Source organism: Rhinopithecus roxellana, chromosome 13, assembly GCF_007565055.1.
Source record: "Rhinopithecus roxellana isolate Shanxi Qingling chromosome 13, ASM756505v1, whole genome shotgun sequence".
Lineage (NCBI taxonomy): Eukaryota > Metazoa > Chordata > Mammalia > Primates > Cercopithecidae > Rhinopithecus > Rhinopithecus roxellana.
Genome location: NC_044561.1, coordinates 64,463,769 through 64,491,593, shown reverse-complemented (window position 1 = coordinate 64,491,593; position 27,825 = coordinate 64,463,769). Strand labels below are relative to the sequence as shown.

The 27,825-nt window shown below is 35.4% G+C and overlaps 1 protein-coding gene across 6 annotated transcripts in view; it reads right to left on the bottom strand.

The window, feature by feature from the left end:
• Window positions 1-27,825, bottom strand: part of NCAM2 (neural cell adhesion molecule 2) — a 570,822-nt gene that overhangs the window by 188,903 nt on the left and 354,094 nt on the right. For all 6 annotated transcript variants that reach the window (XM_030915246.1, XM_030915247.1, XM_030915248.1 and 3 more), the window contains 2 exons: window positions 24,226-24,386; window positions 21,531-21,676 (listed from right to left, as the gene is read on the bottom strand). In XM_030915246.1, the coding sequence (XP_030771106.1) occupies window positions 21,531-21,676; window positions 24,226-24,386 (307 nt within the window). The remainder of the gene's footprint in view (window positions 1-21,530; window positions 21,677-24,225; window positions 24,387-27,825) is intronic.

Sequence of the window (27,825 nt, the reverse complement as noted above, 5' to 3'; positions counted from 1 at the left end):
TAATAAGAGCTATGTATGACAAACCCACAGTCAATATCATACTGAATGGGCAAAAACTGGAAGCATTTCCTTGGAAAACTGGCACAAGACAGGGATGCCCTCTCTCACCACTCCTATTCAACATAGTGTTGGAAGTTCTGGCTAGGGCAATCAGGCAAGAGAAAGAAATAAAGGGTATTCATTTAGGAAAAGAAGAAGTCAAATTGTCCCTGTTTGCAGATGACATGACTGTATATTTAGAAAACCCCATCATCACAGCCCAATATCTCCTTAAGCTGATAAGCAACTTTAGCAAAGTCTCAGGATACAAAATTAATGTGCAAAAATCACAGGCATTCTTATACACCAGTAACAGACAAACAGAGAGCCAAATCATGAGTGAACTTCCATTCACAATTGCTTCAAAGAGAATAAAATACCTAGGAACCCAACTTACAAGGGATGTAAAGGACCTCTTAAAGGAGAACTACAAATCACTGCTCAGTGAAATAAAAGAGGACACAAACAAATGGAAGAACATACCATGCTCATGGATGGGAAGAATCAATATCGTGAAAATGGCCCTACTGCCCAAGGTTATTTACAGATTTAATGCCATCCCCATCAAGCTACCAATGAGTTTCTTCACAGAATTGGAAAAAACTGCTTTAAAGTTCATATGGAACCAAAAAAGAGCCCGCATTGCCAAGACAATCCTAAGTCAAAAGGACAAAGCTGGAGGCATCATGCTACCTGACTTCAAACTATACTACAAGGCTACCGTAACCAAAACAGCATGGTACTGTTACCAAAACAGAGATATAGACCAATGGAACAGAACAGAGTCCTCAGAAATAATACCACACATCTACAGCCATCTGATCTTTGATAAACCTGAGAAAAACAAGAAATAGGGACAGGAATCCCTATTTAATAAATGGTGCTGGGAAAACTGGCTAGCCATAAGTAGAAAGCTGAAACTGGATTTACCTTACTCCTTATACGAAAATTAATTCAAGATGGATCAGACACTTAAATGTTAGACCTAATACCATAAAAGCCCTAGAAGAAAACCTAGGTAATACCATTCAGGACATAGGCATGGGCAAGGACTTCATGTCTAAAACACCAAAAGCAATGGCAGCAAAAGCCAAAATTGACAAACGGGATCTAATGAAACTAAAGAGCTTCTGCACAGCAAAAGAAACTACCATCAGAGTGAACAGGCAACCTACAGAATGGGAGAAAATTTTTGCAATCTACTCATCTGACAAAGGGCTAATATCCAGAACCTACAAAGAACTCAAACAAATTTACAAGAAAAAAACAAACAACCCCATCAAAAAGTGGGCAAAGGATATGAACAGACATTTCTCAAAAGAAGACATGCATACAGCCAACAGACACATGAAAAAATGCTCGTCATCACTGGCCATCAGAGAAATGCAAATCAAAACCACAATGAGATACCATCTCACACCAGTTAGAATGGCAATCATTAAAAAGTCAGGAAACAACAGGTGCTGGAGAGGATGTGGAGAAATAGGAACACTTTTACACTGTTGGTGGGATTGTAAACTAGTTCAACCATTATGGAAAACAGTATGGCAATTCCTCAAAGATCTAGAACTAGAAGTACCATATGACCCAGCCATCCCATTACTGGGTATATACCCAAAGGATTATAAATTATGCTGCTATAAAGACACATGCACACGTATGTTCATTGTGGCACTATTCAGAATAGCAAAGACTTGGATTCAACACAAATGTCCACCAGTGACAGATTGGATTAAGAAAATGTGGCACATATACACCATGGAATACTATGCAGCCATAAAAAAGGATGAGCTTGTGTCCTTTGTAGGGACATGGATGCAGTTGGAAACCATCATTCTCAGCAAACTATCGCAAGAACAGAAAACCAAACACCGCCTGTTCTCACTCAGGTGGGAACTGAACAATGAGATCACTTGGACTCGGGAAGGGGAACATCACACATCGGGGCCTATTATGGGGACGGGGGAGGGGGGAGGGATTGCATTGGGAGTTATATCTGATGTAAATGATGAGTTGATGGTTGCTGACGAGTTGATGGGTGCAGCACACCAACATGGCACAAGTATACATATGTAACAAACCTGCATGTTATGCACATGTACCCTAGAATTTAAAGTATAATAATAATAATAAATTAAATTAAAAAATATAAAAATATATATATATATAGCGTTTGCTTAAATCCATGGCAGGAACCCTGAACCATAAATGACAATATTAAATTGCAATAAAATATTTGTATGTATATAATACAGAATAATATAATTGAGAATAAAACAATAATATAATAATGACTGCAGCCATGTTATAAGAAATATTTTCATGGTGAGATATTTAAATTGTTAGAAATTTTAAAGCATCATATTTTATTCACGTACTTGTATTTAAGGAACTGACTAACTTTATTACTGAGAGAAATTCCTTTTGAACTGGTATTTTAATCTGCAAAAATATTTCAACTATGTATTCTTCAGATCATTGTGTCTAAATTAATGGAGGAAAATACTATTTCTACACTATGGAAACAGCAAGGACCACTTTGGTAAAACCACAATTTATGTGTATCTGTGTGTGTTGATGTAAAGCTAATTGTTAAAGGTGACTATCCCTACTTTGAATTAAAATTAAGACCAGGAGCAGTGGCTCACACCTGTAATCCCAGCACTTGGGGAGGCTGAGGTGGGTGGATCACCTGAGGTCAGGAGTTCAAGACCAGCCTGGCCAACACGGTAAAACCCATCTCTACTAAAAATACAAAATTAACCAGGCGTGGTGGCACGTGCCTGGAGTCTGCGCTGCGTGGTGGCACGTGCCTGGAGTCTGCGCTACTCTGGAGGCTGTGTCAGGAGAATCATTTGAACTCAGGAGGCAGAGGTTGCAGTGAACGGAGATCGTGCTACTGCACTCCAGCTTGGGTGACAGAGCGAGACTCCATCTCCGTCTCTAATAATAATAATAATAATAATAATAATACAATTCAAAGAAATATTTTCTCCTTCCTTCCTTCCTTCCTTCCTTCCTTCCTTCCTTCCTTCCGTCCTTCCTTCCTTCCTTCCTTCCTTCCTTCCTTCCTTCCTTCCTTCCTTCCTTCCTTCCTTCCTTCCTTCCTTCCTTCCTTTCCTTCCTTCTCTCCTTCCCTCCCTGCCTTTTTTCTTTTTCTTCTTTTCTTTTCTTTTCCTTTCTTCTCCCTTCCCCTTCCCCTTCCCCTTCCCCTTCCCCTTCCCTTCCCTTCCCTTCTCTCTCTTTCTTTTTTTTTTTCCACAGTCTCAGTCTGTCACTCAGGCTGGAGTGCAGTGGCAGGATCTTGGCTCCCTGCAACCTCTGCTTCCTGGGTTCAAGTTATTCTCCTGCTTCAGCCCCCTGCAACCTCCTTTTCCCCGCCCCATCCTGAGTGGCTGGAACTCCAGGTGCACACCACCAGGCTCGGCTAATTTTTTGTATTTTTGGTTGTGATGGGTTCTTGCCATGTTGGCCAGGCTGGGCTCGAACTGCTGGCCTCAAGCGATCCACCTACCTAAGCCTCCCAAAATGCTGGAATGACAGGCTTGAGCCACCATGCCCAGTAATGAAATAATCTTAAATTTCAATTTTAATACTTCTACTTATTGGAAGGAACAGAAGTTAAAACTGCACTCACAGTACAAAAATTAATGTTGAATCAGTTTATTTTATTTAATACAGAAAGATACATTTTCTCAATAAATGCAAAATAACAGAAAATACTACTATTGTGATTACAAGTTATGCAGGTGATCTAGCCTAAGACCAAGGCCAGCATTTTATTATTTCACTTTAGCAGAAAAAAGGAAAGAAATTTATTTTAAAGCTAATCTCACTGCCTTAATTATTCAGTTTATTGGGATCATCCTAAAAGAATCATTTAGCACTAAGGATTGGAATTAAATGAGTTTCTGTTACAATGATTTGTGAATAAACTCAGTACCCATTAGTGAAGTGAAACATATTTTTTACTGGAGAAAAGTGCATGGACCCACAAATAGGAGGATGGAAAATGGGTTCTATCCTAATTAAAACATCTTCAAACGTGTCCCACTCAATATTTCATAGCTAAATTTTGTATCACATTAATTTGAAATATGTTTGGACACAAAAGCAGAATTTCTAAAAATGTGATCTGTGAACCACTGGGGGAGGTTAGGTAATATTTTGAAAAAAAAATTTTATTGTATATTTTGTATTAATTTTAATGTGTATTTAAAAATATAACTAGCATATGTACCATACTTTTAATTTCATTGATCATTTGGGTAAAGATAAGAATAAATAAAAACAATTCAATTTAAAGAAGAAAGAGGACATGTAACAGTTCAGGCAGCACATGAATACAGAAAAGAGATGAAGCTGATTATCAAATGACTGAAGTTGAGAAATGCTATGTTAAGATAGTTATAATTTTATAATTTATTGCTGTACATTTCAGATACTTATTCAATGCAGAGTGGGATTAATTTCTAATGGATGTAGGTCTATAATTTACTAGGTAGGACACGTACAACAGGAATAAAATAATTACAGATTCTGTATCTTAAGAGATGATAAATAATACAAGGGAGATGTCATCTGCTAGATGATATAATGAGCACTTTATATTTATGATATAAAACCTTCTATTCACATATATAAAATTACTTACTGTTATGTTTGTCATTTTGTAAGAATTCTAGAGGCAAAATCACTCCCTCGGTAGAACTTTTTACTTCAATTTAATACTAAAATTGACAAGTAACATAATATTTTTAGACAAATCTAAAAAAACCAGTTTTATCACATGATATATAAACATATTTTGAAAAACGGATGAAGAACAAAGCATTCTTCAATAACTTGTTTTGTGGAGCAAAACGTGTTCTTTTTTTCCTACCTTAATGCCTTATTTAGGTACTTCTTAGAATGTTGAAGGATCTATTCCAAATCAGTATATACTGTTATAAAATGTGAAAGGTGTACAATGGCCCAAAGAAGGAAAAAACTGACTCACTTCCCGCATAGGAAAAATTTGGAGGCGTTAGGCCAGACAGATGTGAGAGAAAGGGAAGAAAAAGATGATGATATAAGAAATCTATATTTCTAACCTGATTTTGTGTCTCATAGGTAGAGACCGTCCTTCATCATTTAACAGCGGCCTGAGAATCTATTCTCATTTAGCACAGAACCCTAGAGACTTCATCTGCACTCCCCTGTATGGATGGAGATTGAAGGCAAACACAAGGCGGTGATGACAAGAGCCAAATGCAGACTTCCGACATTGTCAACTTCCAAGAGAAATGTGATATACAGTCACAAGGTCTGGAATTTAGTGTGGCAAAACCTGATATATGAATCATTGAATTAATATTGCTAGAGATTATTTTAGAGCAAACTTTGTAGCTATGATAAGAAAGCACGATCTCTGACAACGAGGGGTAGAAGACTCAGTCGTTTTTTAGATGGTATTCCATCATAAAGTACATATGACTATGCTTAAAATTTTTTATCTAGTCTCTTGTGTGACAGCGATCATTGAAACGGAGTTAACATATTAATATTTCTTTAAGAAAAATTTAATTGCAACATAACAGTATGTATAACGTAGAATGAAGATAAGATAACTCCAAGAATAATGGAAAATAACACTTTCTAGCCTGGCCAACATGGTAACAGGGTGAAACCCCATCTCTACTAAAAATACAAAAATTAGCTGGTTGTGGTGACAGGCACCTGTAATCCCACCTACTCGGGAGGCTGAGGCAGGAAAATTGCTTGAACCTGGGAGGCGGAGGTTGTGGTGAGCCGGGATTGTGCCACTGCACTCCAGCTGGTCAACAGAGTGAGACTCCATCTCAAAAAAAACAAAAACAAATACAAACAAAAAAGCACTTTCAAGTTGTTTGGCTTGTATCTGAGATATTGTTACACGTAATCTCATTTCATCTTCAGAACCCTTTTTCAGGTAGGTCTTCTATCCTGATTTGTACATGCAGAAACTGAATTCAGAGATAAGAACTAACATGGTCAATGACACACCAAAAGCAAGAAAGTCAGAATTAAACTTTGATTTTGTAACACTTTCCATGACTTCCCATTATAATTCATCAATATCTGTGATTTCTATGTATACTAACATTTATTGATCATGAAGAATGATAATAAGAGATGATCTAAATAAATTTTGGGGCCAGGCAACGTGCTCACGTCTGTAATCCCAGCCCTCTGGGAGGCTCAGGCAGGTGGATTGCTTGAGTCCAGGAGTTTATGACGAGCCTGGGAAACATGACAAAACCCTGTCTCTACAAAACAACAACAACAATAACAGCCAAATAAAAAATAAAATAAAATAAAAGCCTACAAAATTTAGCTGGTCATGGTGGCATGTGCCTGTAGTCCCTCTACTCAGGAGGCTGAGGTGGGAGGATGCTTGAGGCTGGGAGGTTGAAGCTTCATTGAGCTGTGATTGCATCCCTGCACTCCAGCCTGTGTGACAGAGCAAGACCCTGTCTCAAAAAAACAAGCAAACAACAACAACAACAAACCAGCTTTGGTTCAAAAACAGATGAGAGCCTGTAATCCCAGCATTTGGGAAGACTGAGGTGGGAGGATCACCTGAAGTCAGGTATTCAAGACCAGCCTGGCCTATATGGTGAAACCCTGTCTCTAGTAATAATAATAAAAAATTAGCCGGGTATGATGGCGTGTGCCTGTAATCCCAGCGACTCGAGAGGCTGAGGTAGGATAATCACTGGAACCTGGTAGGCAGAGGTTCCAGTGAGCCAAGATCGTGCCGCTTCACTCCAGCCTGGGCAACAGAGCTAGACTCTGTCTCAAAAAACAAAACAAAACAGAAACAAACAAACGAACAAATAGATGAGAGATATTCATATAAAGTGGCAATATTTAGTGGGTGTTCGTTATGTGACAAAATTATGTTAAAACACTTTGAACATACAATCTCACATATATCTCAGATCAAGGCTTTGAAAAAAGCATGGTTTAATTTAATAAAGAAAGGTTTTTAATAAAAACAACAGATTGCTTAGTATGTACAAGACAATTCAAAATTTTGATTTATGGCTATTTCATATTCTGGGGAAAGAGCTTTGGTTTGTCTTAAGCTTTATTATATACTTTTAAATATTACAACTAAGTACACAACATTAATTAAAGATGTCACGGTTTCCAATTTGTATACACAAGTGCATCTTAGGAAAATGCCAAATTATGACAAAAAGATTAAGCTGTTGATTTAATATGTTTTTGGATCACCCTACTACTGTACATCAATTATATTTTAATGGAAATATCGCCAATAATATTTGAGTTATCACTAAAATAAATTGCCTAGAAATTTAAAATAAACTAATAATTAAAAGTTAGTGACAACTAACTCAATAAAATACAGAAAAAATTATCTTGAAATAATATTGGATAATAGAATTTTTTTTTTTTTTTTTTTTTTGAGACAGAATCTCGCTCTGTTACCCAGGCTGGAGTGCGGTGGCATGATCTCCACTCACTGCAAGCTCCACCTCCCAGGTTCAAGCCATTCTCCTGCCTCAGTCTCCTGAGTAGCTGGGACTACAGGCACCCGCCACCATGCCCGGCAAATTTTTTTTTTTTTTTTTTGTATTTTTAGTAGTGATGGAATTTCACCGTGTTAGCCAGGATGGTCTCGATCTCCTGACCTCGTAATCCACCCACCTCGGCCTCCCAAAGTGCTGAGATTACAGGCGTGAGCCACTGCACCCGGCCTGGATATTAGAAAATGTTTCTAAGGAAAATAGATATGCTTATATGTACATCTGAAATTGATCTGAACAGGTTTAAAAATTACATATATTATTTTACATGTACATAAAATGCTTTGGATTACAAATAACAATAGTCATTAGTTTAAAATAGATCTGTTTTTAACCACTGTGAATTCTGTTGTTGTTTCTGAATGATAACACATTATACAAGGCTAGTTTATGCCGTATTCATATGCACAGTTCAACAGTTCAGTATCCTCCTCAAAGCAATGAAGGATTATTAGCATCAGAAACCAGTAGAATATTAGAAATTTCATACAAAAGGCATAATTTTTTCCCAGTAGCATTTATGTGAAATAATATAGTTCTATCACTATTTGAAGCTGTCCTAGATTGTAGTATGAAATTGTGCCCAATAATAAAATAAAAACAATTAGGAACACATAGTAGTTAGTGAGTCACAGTTATTAAAACTTTAACCCATGATCGTTGAAGATGAACTCTGAAAATATTTATTTACTATCTTAATCATTTATTTTACGGTGAGAATAGTGTTAAGATTCTAGATTTTTTTAATTTTTAAGTTTTGGGGTATGTAGTAGGTGTATGTTTTTGTGGGGTAAACGAGATGTTTTGATACAGGCACGCAATGTGAAAAAAGCACTTCAAGAAAATGGGGTATTCACCCCCTCAAGCATTTATTCTTTGAGTCAAAATCCAATTACAATTTTTAAGTTTTTTAAAAGGTACAATTAAGTTAGTATTAACTATACTCACCCTGTTGGACTATCAAATAGTAGGTCTTATTCATTCTTTCTATTTCTTTTGCCAATTAACCATCCTTACCACCCCCCACCTCACTACACTTCCCATTATCTGGTTACCATCCTTCTATGAGCTATGTCCTTGAGTTCAATTGTTTTGATTTTTAGATCCCCAAAGTAAGTGAGAACATGTGATATTTGTGTTTCTATGCCTGGCTTATTTCACTTAACACAATGATCTCCAGTTCCATCCGTGCTGTTGCAAATGGCTGGATCTCATCTTTTTAGGGCTGAATAGTACCCAACTGTGTATATTTTCTTTATCCATTTCATCTCTTGATGGACACTTACGTTGCTTCCAAATCTTAGCTATTGTAACAGTGCTGCAACAGACATAGGAGTGCAGATATCTCTTTGTTGTACTGATTTCCTTTCTTTTGGGCGTATTCCCAGCAGTGGGATTGTTGGATCACATAGTAGCTCAATTTTTAGTTTTTTAGATGAACCTCCAAACTGTTCTTCATTGTTATTTTACTATTTTATCTCCCCACTCAGAGTGTACAAAAGATTCCCTTTTCTATACGTCCTTGTCAGCATTTCTTATTGCATAGTTTTTGGATATAAGCCATTTTAATTGGAGTGAGAAGACATCTCATTGCAGTTTTCATTTGCATTTGTCTGATGATCCACGACGTTGACCACCTTTTCACATATCTGTTTGCCATTTGTATGTCTTTTTTGAGAAATGTGTATTCAAATATTTTGCCCAGTTTTTGATTAGATAATTGTATTTTTTCTCTAGAATTATTTGAGCTTTATATATATTCTGGTTAATCCCTTGTCAGATGGGTAGTTTACAAATATCTTCTCCCATTCTGTTCGTTGTCTCACCACTTTGTTGATTATATCCTTTGACATGCAGAAGGTTTTTAATTTGATGTGATGTTTTTAATTTGTCCCACTTGCCTATGTTTGCTTTGGTTGCCTGTGCTTGTGTGGTATTGCTCAAAAAATTATGCCCAGGCCAATGTCCTGGAGATTTTCCCCAATGATTTGTTGTAGTAGATTCATAGTTTGAGGTCTTAGATTTAAGTCTTTAATACATTTTGATTGGATTTTTGTGTTTGGTGAGAGACTCGGGTCAAGTTTTGTTCTTCTGCATATGGATATCCAGTTTCCCCAGCACCTTTTATTGAACAGACTGTCTTTTCCCCAGTGTATATTACTGGCACTTTTGCTGAAAATCACTTGACTGTAGTTGTGTGGATATGTTTCTAGGTTCTCTATTCTGTTCCATGGGTCTATGTATCTGTGTACACCAGTGCCATGATGCTTTGGTTACTATAGCTCTATTGTGTCATTTGAAGTCAGGTAATGTGATTTGTCCAGTAGTTTTCTTTTTGCTTAGGGAAGATTTGGCTATTCTAAGTCTTTTGTGGTTCCATATAAATTTTAGAAAGGTTTTTCTATTTCTGTGAAAAGTGTCATTAAATTTTGAAGGGGATTGCATTGAATCTGTAGATTGCTTTGGGTAATATGGACATTTTAAAAATATTGATTCTTCCAATCCATGAATATGCAATATTTTCCCATGTTTTGGTGTCCTCTTCAATTTCTTTCATCAGTGTTTATAAAGTTTTCATTACAGATACATTTCATTTCTTTGGTTAATTCCTAGGTATTTAATTTTATGTGCAGCTATTGTAAATGGGATAGCTTTTATTTTTCACATTGTTCACTGTTGACATATTAAAACGCTACTGATTTTTGCATGTTGATTTTGTGTCTTGCAACTTTACTGAATTTATCAGTTCTAACAGTGTTCTTGTGAAGTCTCTAGAGTTTTCCAAACATATGACCATATCATCTAAAAACAAGGGTAATTTGACTTCTTCCTTTCCAATTTGGATATCATTTATATCTTTCTGTTGTCTGATTGTTCTAGTTGGTACTCTGATTATTAAGTTGAATAACAGTGGTGACAGTGGGCGTCCTTGTAATGTTTCAGATCTTAGAGGAAACACTTTCAGTATTTCTACATTCAGTATGACACTAGCTGTAGGTCTGTCATATATGGCCCCTATTATTTTGACATATATTCCTTCTATCCCCAGTTTTTTTGAGGGTTTTTATCATGAATGGATGGTAAATTTTATCAAATGCTCTTTCAGTATCAACTGAAATGATCATATGGTTTTATGCTTCATTCTGTTGATATGATGTATCACATTGATTGATTTATGTATGTTGACCCAGGGAAAAATCCCACTTTGTCACGATGAATTATTTGTATAATGTATTGTTGAATCTGGTTGCTAGTATTTTGTTGAGGATTTTTGCATCAATATTCATCAGACACTTTTTTTGATGTGTCTTCTTTTTAAGTATGAAAGTAATACTGGCCTCATAGAATGAACTTGGAAGTATTCTTTCCTTCTCTATTTTTTGAAATAGTTTGAGTAGGACTGGGATTAGCTCTTCTTTAAATGTTTGGTAGAATACAGCAGTGAAGCCATCAGGTTCCAAGCTTTTCTTTATGCAGGCTTTTTATTATGGCTTTAACCTCATTACTTGTTATTGGTCTGTTCAGGTTTTGGCTTTCTTCCTGTACCACACTGTTTTGGTTACTATAGCTCTGTAGAATAATTTGAAGTCAGGTAATGTGAATTGTCCAGTTTTGTTCTTTTTGCTTAGGATAGCTTTGGCTAGTCTGAGTCTTTTGTGTTTCCATATAAATTTTAGAAAGTTTTTTCTATTTCTATAGTGAAAAATGTCACTCAATTTTGTTTATGTGTAGGTCATATGTGTATAGGAATTTGTCCATTTCTTCTAGATTTTCCAATTTATTGGCATATAATTGCTCATCAGTATCAGTTGAAATGTCTCCTTTTTCATTTATAACTGTATTTACTTGTATCTTCTTTGTTTCTTAGTCTGTCTAAAGTTTTGTACATTTTGTTTAACTTTTTAAAAAAGCAACTTATTGTTTCATTGACCTTTTGTATTTTTTTCATTCAATTTCATTTATTTCTGCTCTGTTCTCCATTATCTATTTTCTTCCACTAACCTTGGGTTTGGTTTGCCCTTGCTTTTCCATTCTTTATGATTTATCATTCGATTGCATATTTGAAGTTTTTCCTCTTTTTTTGATGTAGGCTTCTATAGCTATAAAATTCCCTCTTAGTACTGCTTTTGCTGTATCCCATAGATTTTTGTATTTTGTGCTTCCATTATCATTTCTTTCAAGAAGTTTTTAAATTTCCTTCTGAATTTCTTCATTGACACACTGGTCATTCAGGAGCATATTGTTTAATTTCCATGTATTTGTATACTTTCCAAAATTCCTCATTATTAATTTCTAGTTTTGTTGCATTGTGGTCAGAAAGGATGCTTGATATTAATTTTTAAAATATATTAAGACTTGCTTTGTAATATAGTATATATCCTTGAGAATGATCCATGTGCTAAGGAAAAGAATGTGTATTCTGCAGTCATTGGATGAAATGTTCTATAAATATTTACCAGATCCATTAGATCTATGGTGCAGATTACATCTGAAGTTTCTTTGTTGATTTTCTGTCTGAAACATTTGTCCAATGCTGAAAGTTGGGTGTTGAAGTCTCCAGCTATTATTGTAATGGGACCTCTCTCTTCAGCTCTAATAATATTCCCATTATGTATCTGGGTGCCCCTATGTTGGGTGCATAGATATTTATTTATTATATCCTCCTGCTGAATTTACACACTTGTCATTATATACTAACCTTCTTTGTCTTTTCTTACAGTTTTTATTTTGAAATCTATTTTGTTTGACATAAGTATAGTTACTCCTGTTTTTTTTTTTTTTTTTTTTTTTTGGTTTCAGTTGGCATGGAATATCTTTTTCTACACCTTCATTTTCAGTCTATGTGAGTCTTTATAGATGAAGCATGTTTCTTGTAGGCAACAGATCAATGGGCCTTGTTTTTTCATCCATTCAGCCAGTCTATGTTTTTTGATTGGAGAGTTTAGTCCATTTATATTCAGTGTTATTATTCATAAGTTATGACTTACTATTACCATTTTGTTGTTTTCCAGTTGTGTTGTGGTCTTCTCTTCCTTCTTTCTACCCTTCCTGTCTTCCTTTAGTGAAGGTGGTTTTCTCTGGTGATACGATTTAGTTTCTTGCTTTGTATTTTTTGTGTCTCCACTGTATGTTGTTTCGGTTTTAGTCTTTCAGATAACATCTCATAACCCATTATTTTAAACTGATAATAATTTAACACCATTTGCATAGACAAACTAACAAACAAGCAAAAAGAAAACTAATAAAAACTCTATGCCTTAAATTTGTCCCCCCCACTTTGTAACATTTTGTTGTTTCAATTTATATCTTCTTGTACTGATTCTCTTGAAAAGTTGTTGTAGTTATAATTTTTGATTACTCCATTGTTTAATCTTTCTACTTAGGATAAGAGTAAATGGTACATACCACCATTACAATGTCATAATATTCTGTGTTTTCTTGTGTACTTCCTATTACCAGTGAGTTTTGTACAATCAGGTAATTACTAATTGCTCATCAATGTCATTTTCTTTCTGATTTAAGTACTTCCTTTAGCATTCCTTATAGGACAGATCTGGTGTTGATGAAATCCCTCAGCTTTTGTTTATATGGGAAAGTTTTTATTTCTCCTTCATGCTTGAAGGATATTTTCTCCAAATATACAATTCTAGGGTAAAAGATTTTTTTAATATAAGCACTTTAAATATGTCATGCCACTCTCTCCTGGCCTGTAATGCTTCCACTTAAATGTCTTCTGCCAGATGTATTGGAGTCCCATTGTATGTTACTTGTTTATTTTCTCTTGTTGGTTTTTAGGATCCTTTCTTTCATCCATGGCCCTCTCTCCTGACCTATAAGGTTTCCACTTAAAAGTTTTCTGCTAGACATATTGGAGCTCCACTGTATGTTATTTGTTTATTTTCTCATATTGCTTTTTAGGATGCTTTCCTTTATCCTTGACCTTTGGGAGTTTCAGTATTAAATGCCTTGAAGTAGTTTTCTTTGGGGAACACTTTTGGTGTTCTATAACCTTCCTGTGGTTAGATATTGATATTTTTCTCTAGGTTTACGAAGTTCCTTATTATTATCCCTTTGCATAAACTTTCTATACCTATCTCTTTCTCTACCTCCTTTTTAAGGACAATACTCTTGATTTTCATTTTGAGGCTATTTTCTAGATCCTATAGGCATGCTTCATTGTTGTTTATTCTTTTTTTTTTTTTTTTTTCCTCTGTGTATTTTCAACTAGCTTGTCTTCAAGCTGACTATTTCTTCTGCTTGATCAATTCGGCTATTAAAGGACTCTAATGCATTCTTCAATAATTGCTGCATTTTTCAGCTCCAAAATTTCTGCTTGATTCTTTGTGATTATTTCAATCTCTGTTAGATTTATCTGATAGAATTATGAATTCCAACTATGGAATGAATTCCACATGAATTCCAATTATGAATTCCATTTACATGTTATCTTGATTTTCTTGAGTTTCATCAACACAACTATTTTGAATTCTCTGTCTGAGAAGTCACATATTCCTATTTCTCCAGGATTGGTCTCTGGTGTCTTATTTAGTTCATTTGGTGAGGTCATGTTTTCCTGGATGGTGTTAATGCTAATAGTTGTTCTTCAGTGTCTCCTTATTAAAGAGTTAGGTATTTATTGTAGTCTTCACTGTTTGGGCTTATTTGTATCCATCCTACTTAGGAAGGCTTCCCAGATATTTGAAAAGCCTTGGGTGTTGTGATCTAAGTTGTATTTGCTTTAGAGGGACCCAAAGCCCAGTAATGTTGAGGTTCTTGCATACTCATAGAGGTACTGCCTTGATCGTCTTGGACAAGATCTGGGAAAATTATCTGTATTACCAGGCAGAGACTCTTGTTCTCTTCCCTTACTTTCTCCCAAACACAGTCTCACTCTATTTTCTGACTCACATAAAGCTGGAAGAAGAATGACATAAGCCCTCCTGTGGCCACCAGCAGTAAGGCTGTGCTGTATTAGACCTCAAGCCACTAGAGCACAGACTCACCTAAAGCCTGTTGTAACCTCTCCCTGGCTACTGCTTATGTTCGCTCAAGGCTCTGGGGCTCTACAATCAGCAGGAGGCAAAGCCAATCAGGCCTGCATGCTTCCCTTCAGGGAAGCGAGGTCCCCCTTGCCCCAGGTGGGTCCAGAGGTGCTGTCCAGGAGTCAGAGACTAGAGGTCTAAAACCTTAGAAGTCTACCTGGTGTTCTATGGTACTGTGCCTGATCTGGCACTCAAACCACAAGATGCAGTTCTTCCCACTCTTCCCTTGCATTTCCAAAGGCAGAGGAGCCTTACTCTGTAGCCACCACCACCCCAGACCACAAGGAGTACTGCTAGACTACAACAATGTTCCCTGAGGCTAAGGTGCTCTTTTTTTTTTTTTTTTTTTTTTTTTTGAGACGGAGTCTCGCTCTGTCGCCCGGGCTGGAGTGCAGTGGCCGGATCTCAGCTCACTGCAAGCTCCGCCTCCCGGGTTTACGCCATTCTCCTGCCTCAGCCTCTGAGTAGCTGGGACTACAGGCGCCCGCCACCTCACCCAGCTAGTTTTTTTTTTTTTGTATTTTTTAGTAGAGACGGGGTTTCACCATGTTAGCCAGGATGGTCTCGATCTTCTGACCTCGTGATCCGCCCGTCTCGGCCTCCCAAAGCGCTGGGATTACAGGCTTGAGCCACCGCGCCCGGCCGGCTAAGGTGCTCTTAAGTCAGCTTGTAGTGAATGCTGCCTGGCCTGCACTCACATTTCAGGATAGTGACCCACAGCAGGTCTAGAAATGGCATCCAAGAGTCAGGTCCTGGATTGGGAGACCCTAAGAGCCCACTTCATGCTCTACCCCCTGTGGCTGTGCTATTATTTGGACCCAGCAAGTCTCAGAGGCTTACCAAAGCCCTTGATGTAGTACCTGGGTATCACTGTGGATTATTCAGGGCCAAGGCCTCTTTAGTTATCCGGTGATGAATGCTGCCAGGACTGGGTCCTTTCATGAAAACCAGTGTGTTCTCATCTGGCCCAGAGTTTGTCTATTATAGAAACACCATTTGGGAGATAGGACATGGAACAAGGTCTTCCTAACTCTGACAGTTGCCCTATCTTGCTGTGGCAGAGCTACTATCCGAGTCCTCCCTACTCTTTCCTTTCCTCTCACAATCAGAAGAAAGAGGTCTCTTTTGGAGCCACAAGCTGTGTAGGCTGGGGTTAAGGGAGGGGTGATGACAGCACTCCTTTGGCCACCCCAGCTGGTATATCAGTATGTCACATTCCTCCCCACTCCATACCAGTCCACTGTCTCATGGCCCAGTTCAGCACTAGGACTCTCCTAAGAGTTGCAGTCCTTATGGTCTAGACTTCCTTTAAAGTTTACTGGGAGACACAGAGCACTTTGTTCCTCACTGGTGAGGTTTGCAGGCACCCAAGTTTGCACTGCTGGGATAGGTGATTCCTTTCGGGCTAGGGCTGGTTTAAATGGTCTCTCTGTGGGTAGGTGTCAGCTGAATTAGGTCTTGTTTTCCTTTCTGCTCTAACAGGTCAGGACTGAGTTCACTGCCTCAAAATTGCTATGTTCTCACTCCCCCAGCTCCCAGAGAAGCTCTCTACACCATGTCAAGGTTGCTGAGGGTGGCGGAGGTATGGTGTTGTTGATTCAGGACTGTTTTTTTCTATCTCTTCAGTGACTCTTTCAGCAATATGAAGTTAAAACCAAGTACTATGAGTGTTCACCTGCTTTTTGGTTCTTATGAAGGTGTTTTGTGTGTGTGTGTGTGTGTTTATTTGTGTGTGTGTGTATAGATGGTTGTTAACTTGGTGTCCTTGGAGGGTTGGGGAGAAGATCGGTGGAGGCTTCTATTCTGTCATTTCGCTCCCGCTCCCATACCTCTAGATTGTTTTATATGGCATGGGCTTTCAAACATTTTGGTAGCACCCATTATATGAAGTAATTTTTTACATATACCTATTTTAACAAAAACCAGTAAATAGTTTTGGTGTTTACTGAACATTATAAATAGTTTAAAATAGGTAATATCAGATTATAAATAAGTTTAAAAACAAAGTTTCTTCTGACTTTTCAATTATATTTGATCAAACAGAAATATCATTTAAATTCATATGAGAGTGCCAGCCATACACTTTAGTAGAATTGTGAAGCCCTTGCATGGGCATGCACTATGCAGAGTGAGAAACCACTGTTCAAATCCTGGCACTGCCACTTACTCCCTGTGTGACCTTGTAAAAATCCCTGAATTTTCCTGAGCCTCAGTTTCCTCATCTGCAAGCCTGGGAAAATGCTTGGACTTACGTCATGGGAATATTTTGAGATAAATTGTAGATGCATTTTCAAAGATGACCTTAACAATATCTCCTACTCCACATACTCATCTATAATATGACTATGAATCTTCCCCATCAAGAGGAGTGCCTAATTCCTCTCATGTTGGATTAGAGAACCTTATAATTTGTTTGTAACCAATATACTGTGGCAGAAGTGACAATGTGTGACTTCCAAGACTATGTCAGAGTAGACCAGGTAGTGTCTGTCTGGCCTGATTCTTTCGAAATGTTCTCTGTGGAGAAAGCCTGCTGCCACAAGAGAGAGCAGACTGCTCTGGGCCACACTGGAGAGGCTTCATACAGGTTTTCCAAAAACAGCTCCACCTGAGCTTGCAGCCCACAGTCAAGACTGAATGCTAGCCATTTAAGTGAGCCATGTTGGCTTCTCAGCAAAGTTGAACCTTCTCATAACTACAACTACAAGCAACACTAGTAGCAACATCTGATACAAGCACATTAAAGATTCCAACTGATAACCATTGGGCCAAGCCTTACTCAAACTTCTGATGCACAAAATCAGAAGTGAGAGAAAATTACTGGTTTGTGCCATTATATTATCAGGTCATTTACTATGCAGTACTAATACTAGAAGATAAATCGAGATAGTTATGTATATGGTGATTTAAAGGTTATTAGCATATTGTTAGTTGGGCAGTGAATGCTATTCATGAACTCTTAATCATTTATTCCATGGGGAGGAAGGTCTTCTAACATACCACAGTTGGACTTTTCAAGTCCCTTACTTATTTCTCCCATGGGAAGTTAAGAGATATCTGATTGGTAACTATGGAGACACAAAAAATTAAATACACTTCCTAACCACTCCTTTTTTTCTTTTCAGAAAGGACCATCCCAAAGAGACAATGGGCTCACCATTGTCCCCCTTGGTCAAGGTTATCTTAGCATGTCTTCTCACACAGGGGAGGGCTGTAAGTCTCATGCTACTTGGGACTGTGTTGAGTATGTTTATTTAATTCTTGAACTCAGTATAAGAGCATTCACTTATCTATACATTTAAGTCATATGGTATTTTATCCCCATTTTTTTTTGTCTTAACTGGTGATTGAGAAGTTAGACCAAAAAAAAAAAAAAATGTTAATTGAGACCTTCCCTCTTTGAAAAATCTAAAAGAATGAACATATTTGCTAAATACAATGCCATGTTGTTGGATGAAATTATTAGTTTTTACTATATGACATCGGTGATATTTCACTATTTTTGACCTATATATTTCAGTTTCATCAAAACTTGACTGATACATGCATAATGAAATTTTAGTTTAGTTTAGTTTTATACTTCCCAAGCCCCTATCAGGTGTCAACTAATTGGTTAAGATCATTTTTCTGTTGAAAATATTAGCTGTTAAATTTCATCCTTACTTGAAATTGTTTCCCAAAATATGGCCTGAAGACTAATAGTATGACACCAACTAATGAGTTGATTTAATATGCATTCCTATACCCTGGGCTACAAATACTAAATCAACTTTAAGAAGTGGAAATCTAGAATCTGCACTTTGATAGTCTTCCCAAGTGATTCTTATGGAAAGTATAATCCCATGCTACTTTCCATGATAGGAATAATACGATCTCATTAAATTTAATCAAACCTTAGGTGTTATACTTTATGGAGGCAACAAGATAAACCATGCTTCAGGTGTGACTTGACCATTGTCATGTGTAGTTTCATTTTTAATCTGTATTATATGAGGCCGTACTGTAAATTTGTAATATGACAAGGTAAAAACTAAAGTTTATTGGATATTTATAATATGGTAAATATTGATATGCATTTGTAATGTACTCATCTTCCTTATAACAAGTGGGTAAATATTATCAACATTTTAAAGATGAAAAAAATCATATTAAAAATTAATGGCCGGGCGCGGTGGCTCAAGCCTGTAATCCCAGCACTTTGGGAGGCCGAGACGGGTGGATCACAAGGTCAGGAAATCGAGACCATCCTGGCTAACTCGGTGAAACCCCGTCTCTACTAAAAAATACAAAAAAAAAAAAAAAAAAAAAAAAAAAACTAGCCGGGAGAGGAGGCGGGCGCCTGTAGTCCCAGCTGCTCGGGAGGCTGAGGCAGGAGAATGGTGTGAAACCGCGAGGCGGAGCTTGCAGTGAGCTGAGATCCGGCCACTGAACTCCAGCCTGGGCGACAGAGTGAGACTCCGTCTCAAAAAAAAATAAAAAATAAAAAAAATAAAAAAAATAAAAATTCATATTAAAAAGAGTTCAAACAACACTGACAATGTTATTTGGACTCTTTGAACTCAATTTTATCATGCTGAGGCATCATAAATGACAGAGTTGAGATTCAAAACTAGATTTAGTTTACTTCAAAGTTTAGCTCAATCACTTGATTTGTGAATTATGCTATTCAAGAAACAGGAAATATTAGGGGAAAAGAAGCTTACTGGAGGATAGAAATAAGTAGAGGATCTTAAAATATATTTGGAGAAATATAATAGAAATACAATAGACTTAATTTCTTTATTGACTGGATTAAACTTGTGTAGAAAAGCATATTTGAGATTCTATAATTTTTTTTTGCAAAGAATCCAAGTCAGATTTTCTTAAAACAAGATGTGTTTTTTAATATACTCCTTAGGAAACAAAAGCTTTAAGATTATTTTTCACAGTTACTACAGAATAAATATGTATGTGTAGTTTGGGGTGGCCTGGGGCATAGATCCAAGAATAAAATATAACAGCTTTCTTGTTACTTGATGACATTGTATTAATAAAATAACTGAGTATAATTTATCTTTCATTCTCTGTATAATATGTAAAGTAACATTCATTAAATGAAGAGTAAAAACTCTCTTTGAGAAGATAACTTTTAAGAATTTTAAAGTAAGCTGAAAAATGATTAGAAAACAGCATTAGAAATATGGAGGTATAATAACAACAGTCTAAGGGCATGAAAGTAAATACTTTTGAGTGAGGTAATCTAAATAAATGTGCAAAATTGAAACATAAAAACAGTCCTCTATGGTTTCAGATATCTGATTGTATTTTTTTAATTTCACAGAAATTTAATTATTTTCAGATGTGGCAACTGTGTCATAGTAACATACATGATTTTCTCTTAAGAATATATTAAAACAAACTATAACTTTTATCTGGGTTGCTGAAGATTATGATTGTCATTCACATTTTATAAATTTGATTTTCAACTTGAATATATAAAATAAGTATGTCAAAACAGTACAATTATCAAATAGACATAATCTCTGAAAATGCCATTAGGAGGAGAAAATGAGACAAAAAGGAGTAATATATATGATAACACAGTCTTTCAAAAGGAATGTAATAAATTGACCAGAGAGATTACTTTTTTTGGTGAATTTATGGGTTTAGCCAGTTGTTAAATATAACATGATGGGATGGACTGATGTAAAGTGTACTATGGACAAACATTTCTATTTATTTATTTATTTTTTACTATTAATGCTAATAAATCAAAGTCACATTGAGGTGTATGAATACTTTAGAAATCGGACTCTTTACCTAAATAAAGTTAATAATGAAAAAAGTTTAAAGGAGGTTTCTCTTTAACATTGAGTACAGAAAAGCAATGTAATACCCGAATTTTATAATCTTCACTTACGTGAAATTGCCAGTTCTACCATTTCAATATTTCACCATCTTTTCCTTTCTCTTTTGTTTGTATTTGATGTTTGTATGAATAGTTGTGAAAGAGAATAGTAATTAAAATCCATGAAGTATAGTGAAACATATAGTAATGTTTCATTAATTTCTAAGCAAGTTGAATGCATTCTGGTTAAAGGTCATGACAATGATGTAATTTGTTTGTACTTATTTCTCTACATTAGATTCTAAATTATATGAAAGCAGAACCTACACTTCTACTGCAGAAAGACAATTCTAAAGGGTAAAGCATTGAATGACAGCCAGACTTCTTTGAATTTAAATTACTTTTTGCTTTAGTTTCAATAAAACTTTATTTACCAAAACAAGCCGGAGGCCAAATTTGCCCTATGTACTGTAGTTTGTTGACACCTGTCTAAGCAGAAAACACATTAAATTAATTTGAAGTAAATCTTCTTCACAAATCCCTTCCAATGCTCATCACTCACCAGAGTATTTTCTAAATATAGAATCATTTCTTTAATAAACTGAAACTGCTGAGGTTTAAAGTCGAACGTACTGGTTTGTAAATCTTTATTCCTGTTATTAAAATGGCAATATTATTTGTCCTAGCACTTTTCTCACGGTCAGTGAATTTGCAAAGGCCAGATATTTATACAGCAGGGGTTAAAACTGCAATAACATATATTATAGATTCAATGTATAACAAAAGTCCAGTTAAGCAACGTTAATAATACCAATAGCCTAAATGTTTGTGACTTAATGAAGAACATCTTTAAATATTTCACATTGACATTCCTCCCCCCGCCAAAGTGGTAAGGCCGACATTGTGTTAGTTACCTTTTTAAAAATTAAACCATTTATTTGATCCTACAAGTTACTAGGTACATTGAAGACTAATTTGAGATTTAATGATATTGAAAATACTGATATTGTATGGTAATGGAAACATTACATATTGAGATGTGGTTACCTTGTCGCCTTCAGTGAACGTGAAGCCATCCACAGCTCTCTTCCAAGTGATTTCTGGAATAGGCTCCCCTTCTGCATCACATATGAGTGTGACTTGACCATTCTCAAATGTAGTTTCATTTTTAAGCTGTATTATGTGAGGCTGTACTGTAAAGAATATATATATTACTCAATCGGTATTGGAGGAAAATATTACTTCTCAGACAAAAGGCATTATGGGTATTTAAGTCTACTTTAGTATAGCATGATATTATTAGCTTTGCAGAATTACAGTGACCTGCTTTGCTTTACAGATGTGCCAGGACAGTTGAATAGTGTAGGAAGAAACATTTAGGAAATAATATTCATTTGTTATCATTATGCAAAACAACTTGAGGTGGCTTAGAAACCAACACCCAAATTATAATAATTATAATTTGTTTCAAAATTTTGCCAATTTAAAAGCCATTTCTATATTTATTTTCCTATCTTAAAGCCACAAAATCAAAATTTCTTCCTTTAAAGGCACATGTATATAGGTGCATATGTGTGCACATATATGTATATACACACATGTACATACACATGAATATATTTATACAGACACAAGCACACACAATTCTCTCTTAACCTTTAAAAATTTCACCAAAGAAGTAAATGATGATATATCCTGAAAATGTCGCAAGTAGAAACATATAAAATTTTGAAACATTTACTAAGTAAATATATTTACATGTTATGTATATATATTATTCCACTTGATTTATTTGGACTTCAGTTTACTTAATAATATATTAGATAACAGAACTAAATTTTAATCCTAAATTGTATAAAAAGAAAAGCATTATGTCTACTAATTTTAATTATCTCAATACTGAAATATGTCCCTCCATAAACTTAGTTTCAGAGAGCTTCATTTTTTGAAATCTGTGTTATCTGCATTTCCTAAATTTTTGCTTGTTTAGATATAAAATGGATACAATCGAGTACTCATTGTTTCAGTGTGAGTTACTTTTAACATCTTTTAACACATTTAACCAAGAAACACAAATAAGTTGTTCTTAAGCTCAGAAAATAACAGTCTTGGTATCAGAAAAACAGCATACAGAATTTTTTAACAATTCACTCTTTATTTCATTCACTTTAATAGATTTAGTTATATTCCCACAATACCCATACAATTTTGTGTCAAGAGCAACAAAAGTTTGTTGAATGTTACTGCACAAAAGTGACTACAACAATAACATAACATGTAAAATTTTCATGTATCATTTTCTACTGGAAAGTATGAAAATATCAGAAATGTAAAAAAATCTCTTTTTTCTTTTCCATTCCAATCCTGATAAAAAGGATGTAACTACTATTTCAGATGAGTACATTGAGGCAGATTAAGACCATCTACTCTTGGGAATAATCTCACACAATACTATTTCTAATATGATTATTTTTATGTTGAGTCATACTTATTCAATTTTGTAGGTTTTATAGAAAAAAAAATATTTTCAAGTGAGGAACACTGCTAGAACAAGTTAGGGACTTTCAACAATTTCTAAAAATGTTAAGTATATTTACTCTTCCCTCTAAGTGAACAATCTTCTCTAGACTTAGCTTGGCCAACTTCTGATCATTAGATTTTTGTGTAAACACCACCTAAACATTATCCTTCAGAATAACTTTCCAACATCATGCTATCCAAAACAATACTTTTCTTTATCCAGTGCTACCTGATTTATCCAGTTTCACTCTCAAAACATCTCTACTTTTAAAATTGTATTTTTTATTTTAATACATTTTGGTATAGCTGTTTATTCTCCGTGTCACTCCACTCGAATATAAGCTTTATAAATATCTCTCTAGTTCAGAAAATGCTTCCAGCAGTGACTACAGGGCCAGTCAGCAGAGGGCACGTCCATGCAGGGGTTACTATTCATCTCATGGTCAGTGCAAGGGGCACCTCTGCACCTGTCAACTGCAAACACTGGTCCTTCTTACTCTCAGATTTCTCCTTCCTTCCTTTTCCTTAATTTTGTTGTGAAAGCACTTCAATAACAATGTTTTTAAAGTTGGAGAAAACATACTAAATGTTAAGAGGGCATATAGTTTTTAGTGTTACACTACTGAAACGGAAAAATTCTATTAGAAACACCCACTGCCATCATTGTCTTTCTTCTTGTAAACATAATTGAAGCTACATCAATATATGTTTGTAAAGTACTAGTTTTCTATGCTATCTAAGTAACCCAAAGAAGATAATATGGCTCTTGGTAAATACGGAAGATATTTATCTTGTATTTTCATTTAATTAAATGAAAGAGAATATTTAAGTACAGTTACAAGTCAATGTTTTTAAACTGTAGCCTTATAAAGGTGCCCTTTTGAAATATATTGTAAGTAAAACTGATCCTAACATGTGTCATTTAGAGACTTACAAAGATCCAGCCTTACAGATACAGATGACAAACCTCACTAGGTGTAATTTAAATGAATTTTTTCCAGCTTCCGTTACAAACGTATCAAAGACTTACAAAAATTTGCATGTGTAATTTTATGTTATTCTTCAGATAATTCTATCTGGTAGCTAAAATTTAAAACATATTACAGAGAAGATGAAATGGGTTTAATACAGAAAGTTTAAATAGTTCAAATTATTAGAGCAGAATTTGACTCTGATCTTCCACTAGACACAACAGTTTTAACCACTATGCTATAATACTTACCAAAGACCTGGAGGAAAGCTTGCTTTTCATCTTCTCCTGCCTTATTTGTGGCCCTACAGACATAAGGACCGCCATCACTATTGATTATGTTCCTGACAGTCAGTTCTGTATTGCTCCCTTTCAATATATACTTTTCATTTTCTTCAATGAGTTTGCCATTCCTAAAGAAGAAAAAAGAGGTTCATCCTCACAAATCTGACTTTATAATTTAGGAGATTATAATCAACTTTTTTATCTATAGACATTGATGACTACATGGTTATCATCATTGAAAGACAGAGCTATATTCCAATCAAAAATATATTTTTAGTAGCCTCAGAACCTAATGAATAAACAATAAAATTATACTTGAAATTGTTTTTGAATATAGACACAAGAATAACATTTGAGCTATGTCAAAATCTCTACAGTTACCAGGCAAAAAGTCTATCAGTTAAATCTGTACCTTATTAGTAAAAAAAAAAAAAAAAAATCAATAAATCAATTTAAAAAATTTGTTTGCTGTTTTTAATACCACACACAATTAAATGTTAGTGAGACAATACATATTTATTATATATATTTATTTACTCCCTTCCTGGGACACATTTAAAATAATTTACATAGAAAATTTCTTCAAAGAAGCTTCAAAGTAAATACAATGTAAATACATCATAAATGTATATTGCATGTAAGTACTGACGATAAAATAGTAAGATTGGAGAATTATATGAAAACACAATTAATTTAGAAACTATTTTGAATATGATAATTTTATTCTTCAATGAGGAAAATAAATTGTTTCTGTTTCCTCATAGTCACCAATAATTATCAATATTTTAAGATTTTTTTCTCTACTGAAATACATCTCATTCTGTTCAATTCTAGTCTATGTTGTCCTTTAAAACCATGGCTTTCAAACATTTTTACTATAATCTACAGTAAGAAATGTTTTCAATATATTAAAATCTGAAATATTTCTATGATTTCCCTCAGTATTTCTGAAATCTTTTAATGCTGCATATTCTCCTCACTTTCATTTTATATATCTTTTTTCCTATTTTCTCTTCTTTGCATCCCCTCCTATATTTTTCTTATAATAGTATTTTGGATGACTGAATTGATTTTAAAACCACTAATGAAAAGTTTTGGAATTTGTCCATTGAGGTGGAGAGATTTGCTTGTCCATACAAGTTTAAATTAAAAAACAAATCTCTATAAATATTATTAAAGCTATTTCCTAAAATAAAATCAAACATTTCTCTGATACACTACACAGTTCCTTCCAGTGAATTCTGGTTCAACTTTCCAGAAACCACTAATACATATATGAACATAATCTTTATATGTCTATGCTCAATAGAATTTGTTTTCCAGTTTCTCATGACATCTCTAAATGTACCATGAAGTACGTAACATTTCTTAAGAGGAGTGGAAGACTGCAAAGTTAGGATTCATAAAATAATAGCAAATGGGTTGGGGTACGGTGGCCCACGCCTGTAATCCCAGCACCTTGGAAGGCACAGGCGGGTGGATCACTTGAGGTCAGGAGTTCGAGGCCAGCCTGACCAACATGGTAAAACTCTGTCTCTACTATAAATACAAAGATTAGTCAGGCGTGGTAGCAGGCGCCTGTAATCCCAGCTACTTGGGAGAGATGCTGAGGCAGGCTGTAGTGAGCTGAGATCACACCACTGCACTCCAGCCTAGGCTACAGAGTGAGACTGTCCGAAAAAAGAAATAATAATAATAATAAATGCATATACAGTATCTTTTACATATATTTTTGATATTATTACTAATGCAATCTTTACAACAGGTATAAAAATGACATTTCACAGTTTTTGTCTAGAATTTAATATATAGATAGGGTTTTTATCATAATTAGTGATATATTTCTCAATATCTTCAATGAAAATTATTCATTTGTTTCCTAATATAATTATAATAATAATCATAGCACAGTAGAGGTTTCAGCACTCACAATTATAAATAATGTGCATTTTCCTTCTGCTTACTCATTCAAAATCAGAGAACTACAGTATGTGTGTATCTCCGCTCCTCAACTCACAAATAAAAAGACAGGCTCACCCATTAATAAAAGCAGCAGGTTAATTAAGTTCCAGTGTTCTTTCTAACAAAGAGGGTTATCTCCTTACTTCATATAAAATATTGTGCTAAATGTTTGATGTATAGCAAATTAGTTGCCACCCATCATGAGGAATCCATAATCTGGTTGGCATTAATAGAGGTTAATGCAGATTCCATTAGTGGACTTACAACTTTTTTGAGAGGGAGGTGATCTGTTTTAACCGGAGATATGACAAAAAGATGGTTGTACTACTCTGGGAATTTTCATGGGAAAATAAAAATCCTTGATTTGGCCTTTGAAATAGAGGGGGAAAACTTAACGTATTTAGAGAACATAAGTGTGTACAAATTACATTCACTTTAAGTGCTCAATAGGAAATATGATTAAGCCACCATAAATAAGGAAATATTACTAACACGTTATTACTCCCTCCCAATATATACCTTATTACTCCCTCCCAGTAAAGTCGGACAGAATATGCTCCTATTGCTATTCACAGTCCTTGTCTGTGAAATGTTAATGTCTAAAAATCACTCCGATACATGCATGAAGCCCATTCATTCAAACTCAAACCACTTCTCTAAGTGCCCCATTTTTCAGGTACAAGAATATAGGGGTCAGGAACACAGAATTAATGTAAACAGTAAAGAATTGAATGATAATTTCATTTTGAACAATATTATAGTAACAGGAACTATATGCTCCCAATTTAAACAACAAAAGCACTGGCTATACATACAAAACAATAGTTTTCAAACATTAGCCAACTGATTGCATATGACAGTGGCCTATGAGTACCTCCATCGCTGACTGCCTGCAGAGAGTTTTCAGGCTGCAGCTCGGGGAGGGAGAGAACACGAACAGAGTCAGGCAGTGTATCTGGGTTGGAAGACAAGAGTGTGCAGTTGGGGAAGGTCAAAGCGACTAGAAGGTGCGGGTCAGATAATGTGAGAGAAGAGAGTTGCACAAGCAACAGAGCTATAGATATCTGCAGAGGGTTCCCAACAAATCTTTAACTGAGTATTGATCAATGAGTGTATACTAGTAAGGCTTTCTCAGATGAGGGAAAGAACCATTAGAAAATATAAAGTATAATAATCCCAGAAACTCACATAGCACCGGGAATAATCTGCAACTCAACCACCCAGAGTAAAAAGATATCCTAAAACACAGGACTTGAATCATGTCCTTAGAATAATATTGCATCAGTAATGGAACCAGATTAACCCTAGACTGAAGGTGGTTTGGATCCACCTAGAAGAGTCTAAATGGAAGTTCTTCCTCAAATAAAACTTTTTCCAAGTCACTTAACTACATCTATAAAACAAAGTAAAATAATACAAAAATATTCAGCACCCCAAAACACAAAATTCTGAATGTCTGGAACCCAATTAAAAATTCCTGGCTGGGCATGGTGGCTCATGCCTGTAATCCTATCACTTTGGGAGGCCAAGGTGGGCAGATCACAAGCTCAGGAGTTACAGACCAGCTTGGCCAATATGGTGAAACCCCGTTTCTATAAAAAGTAC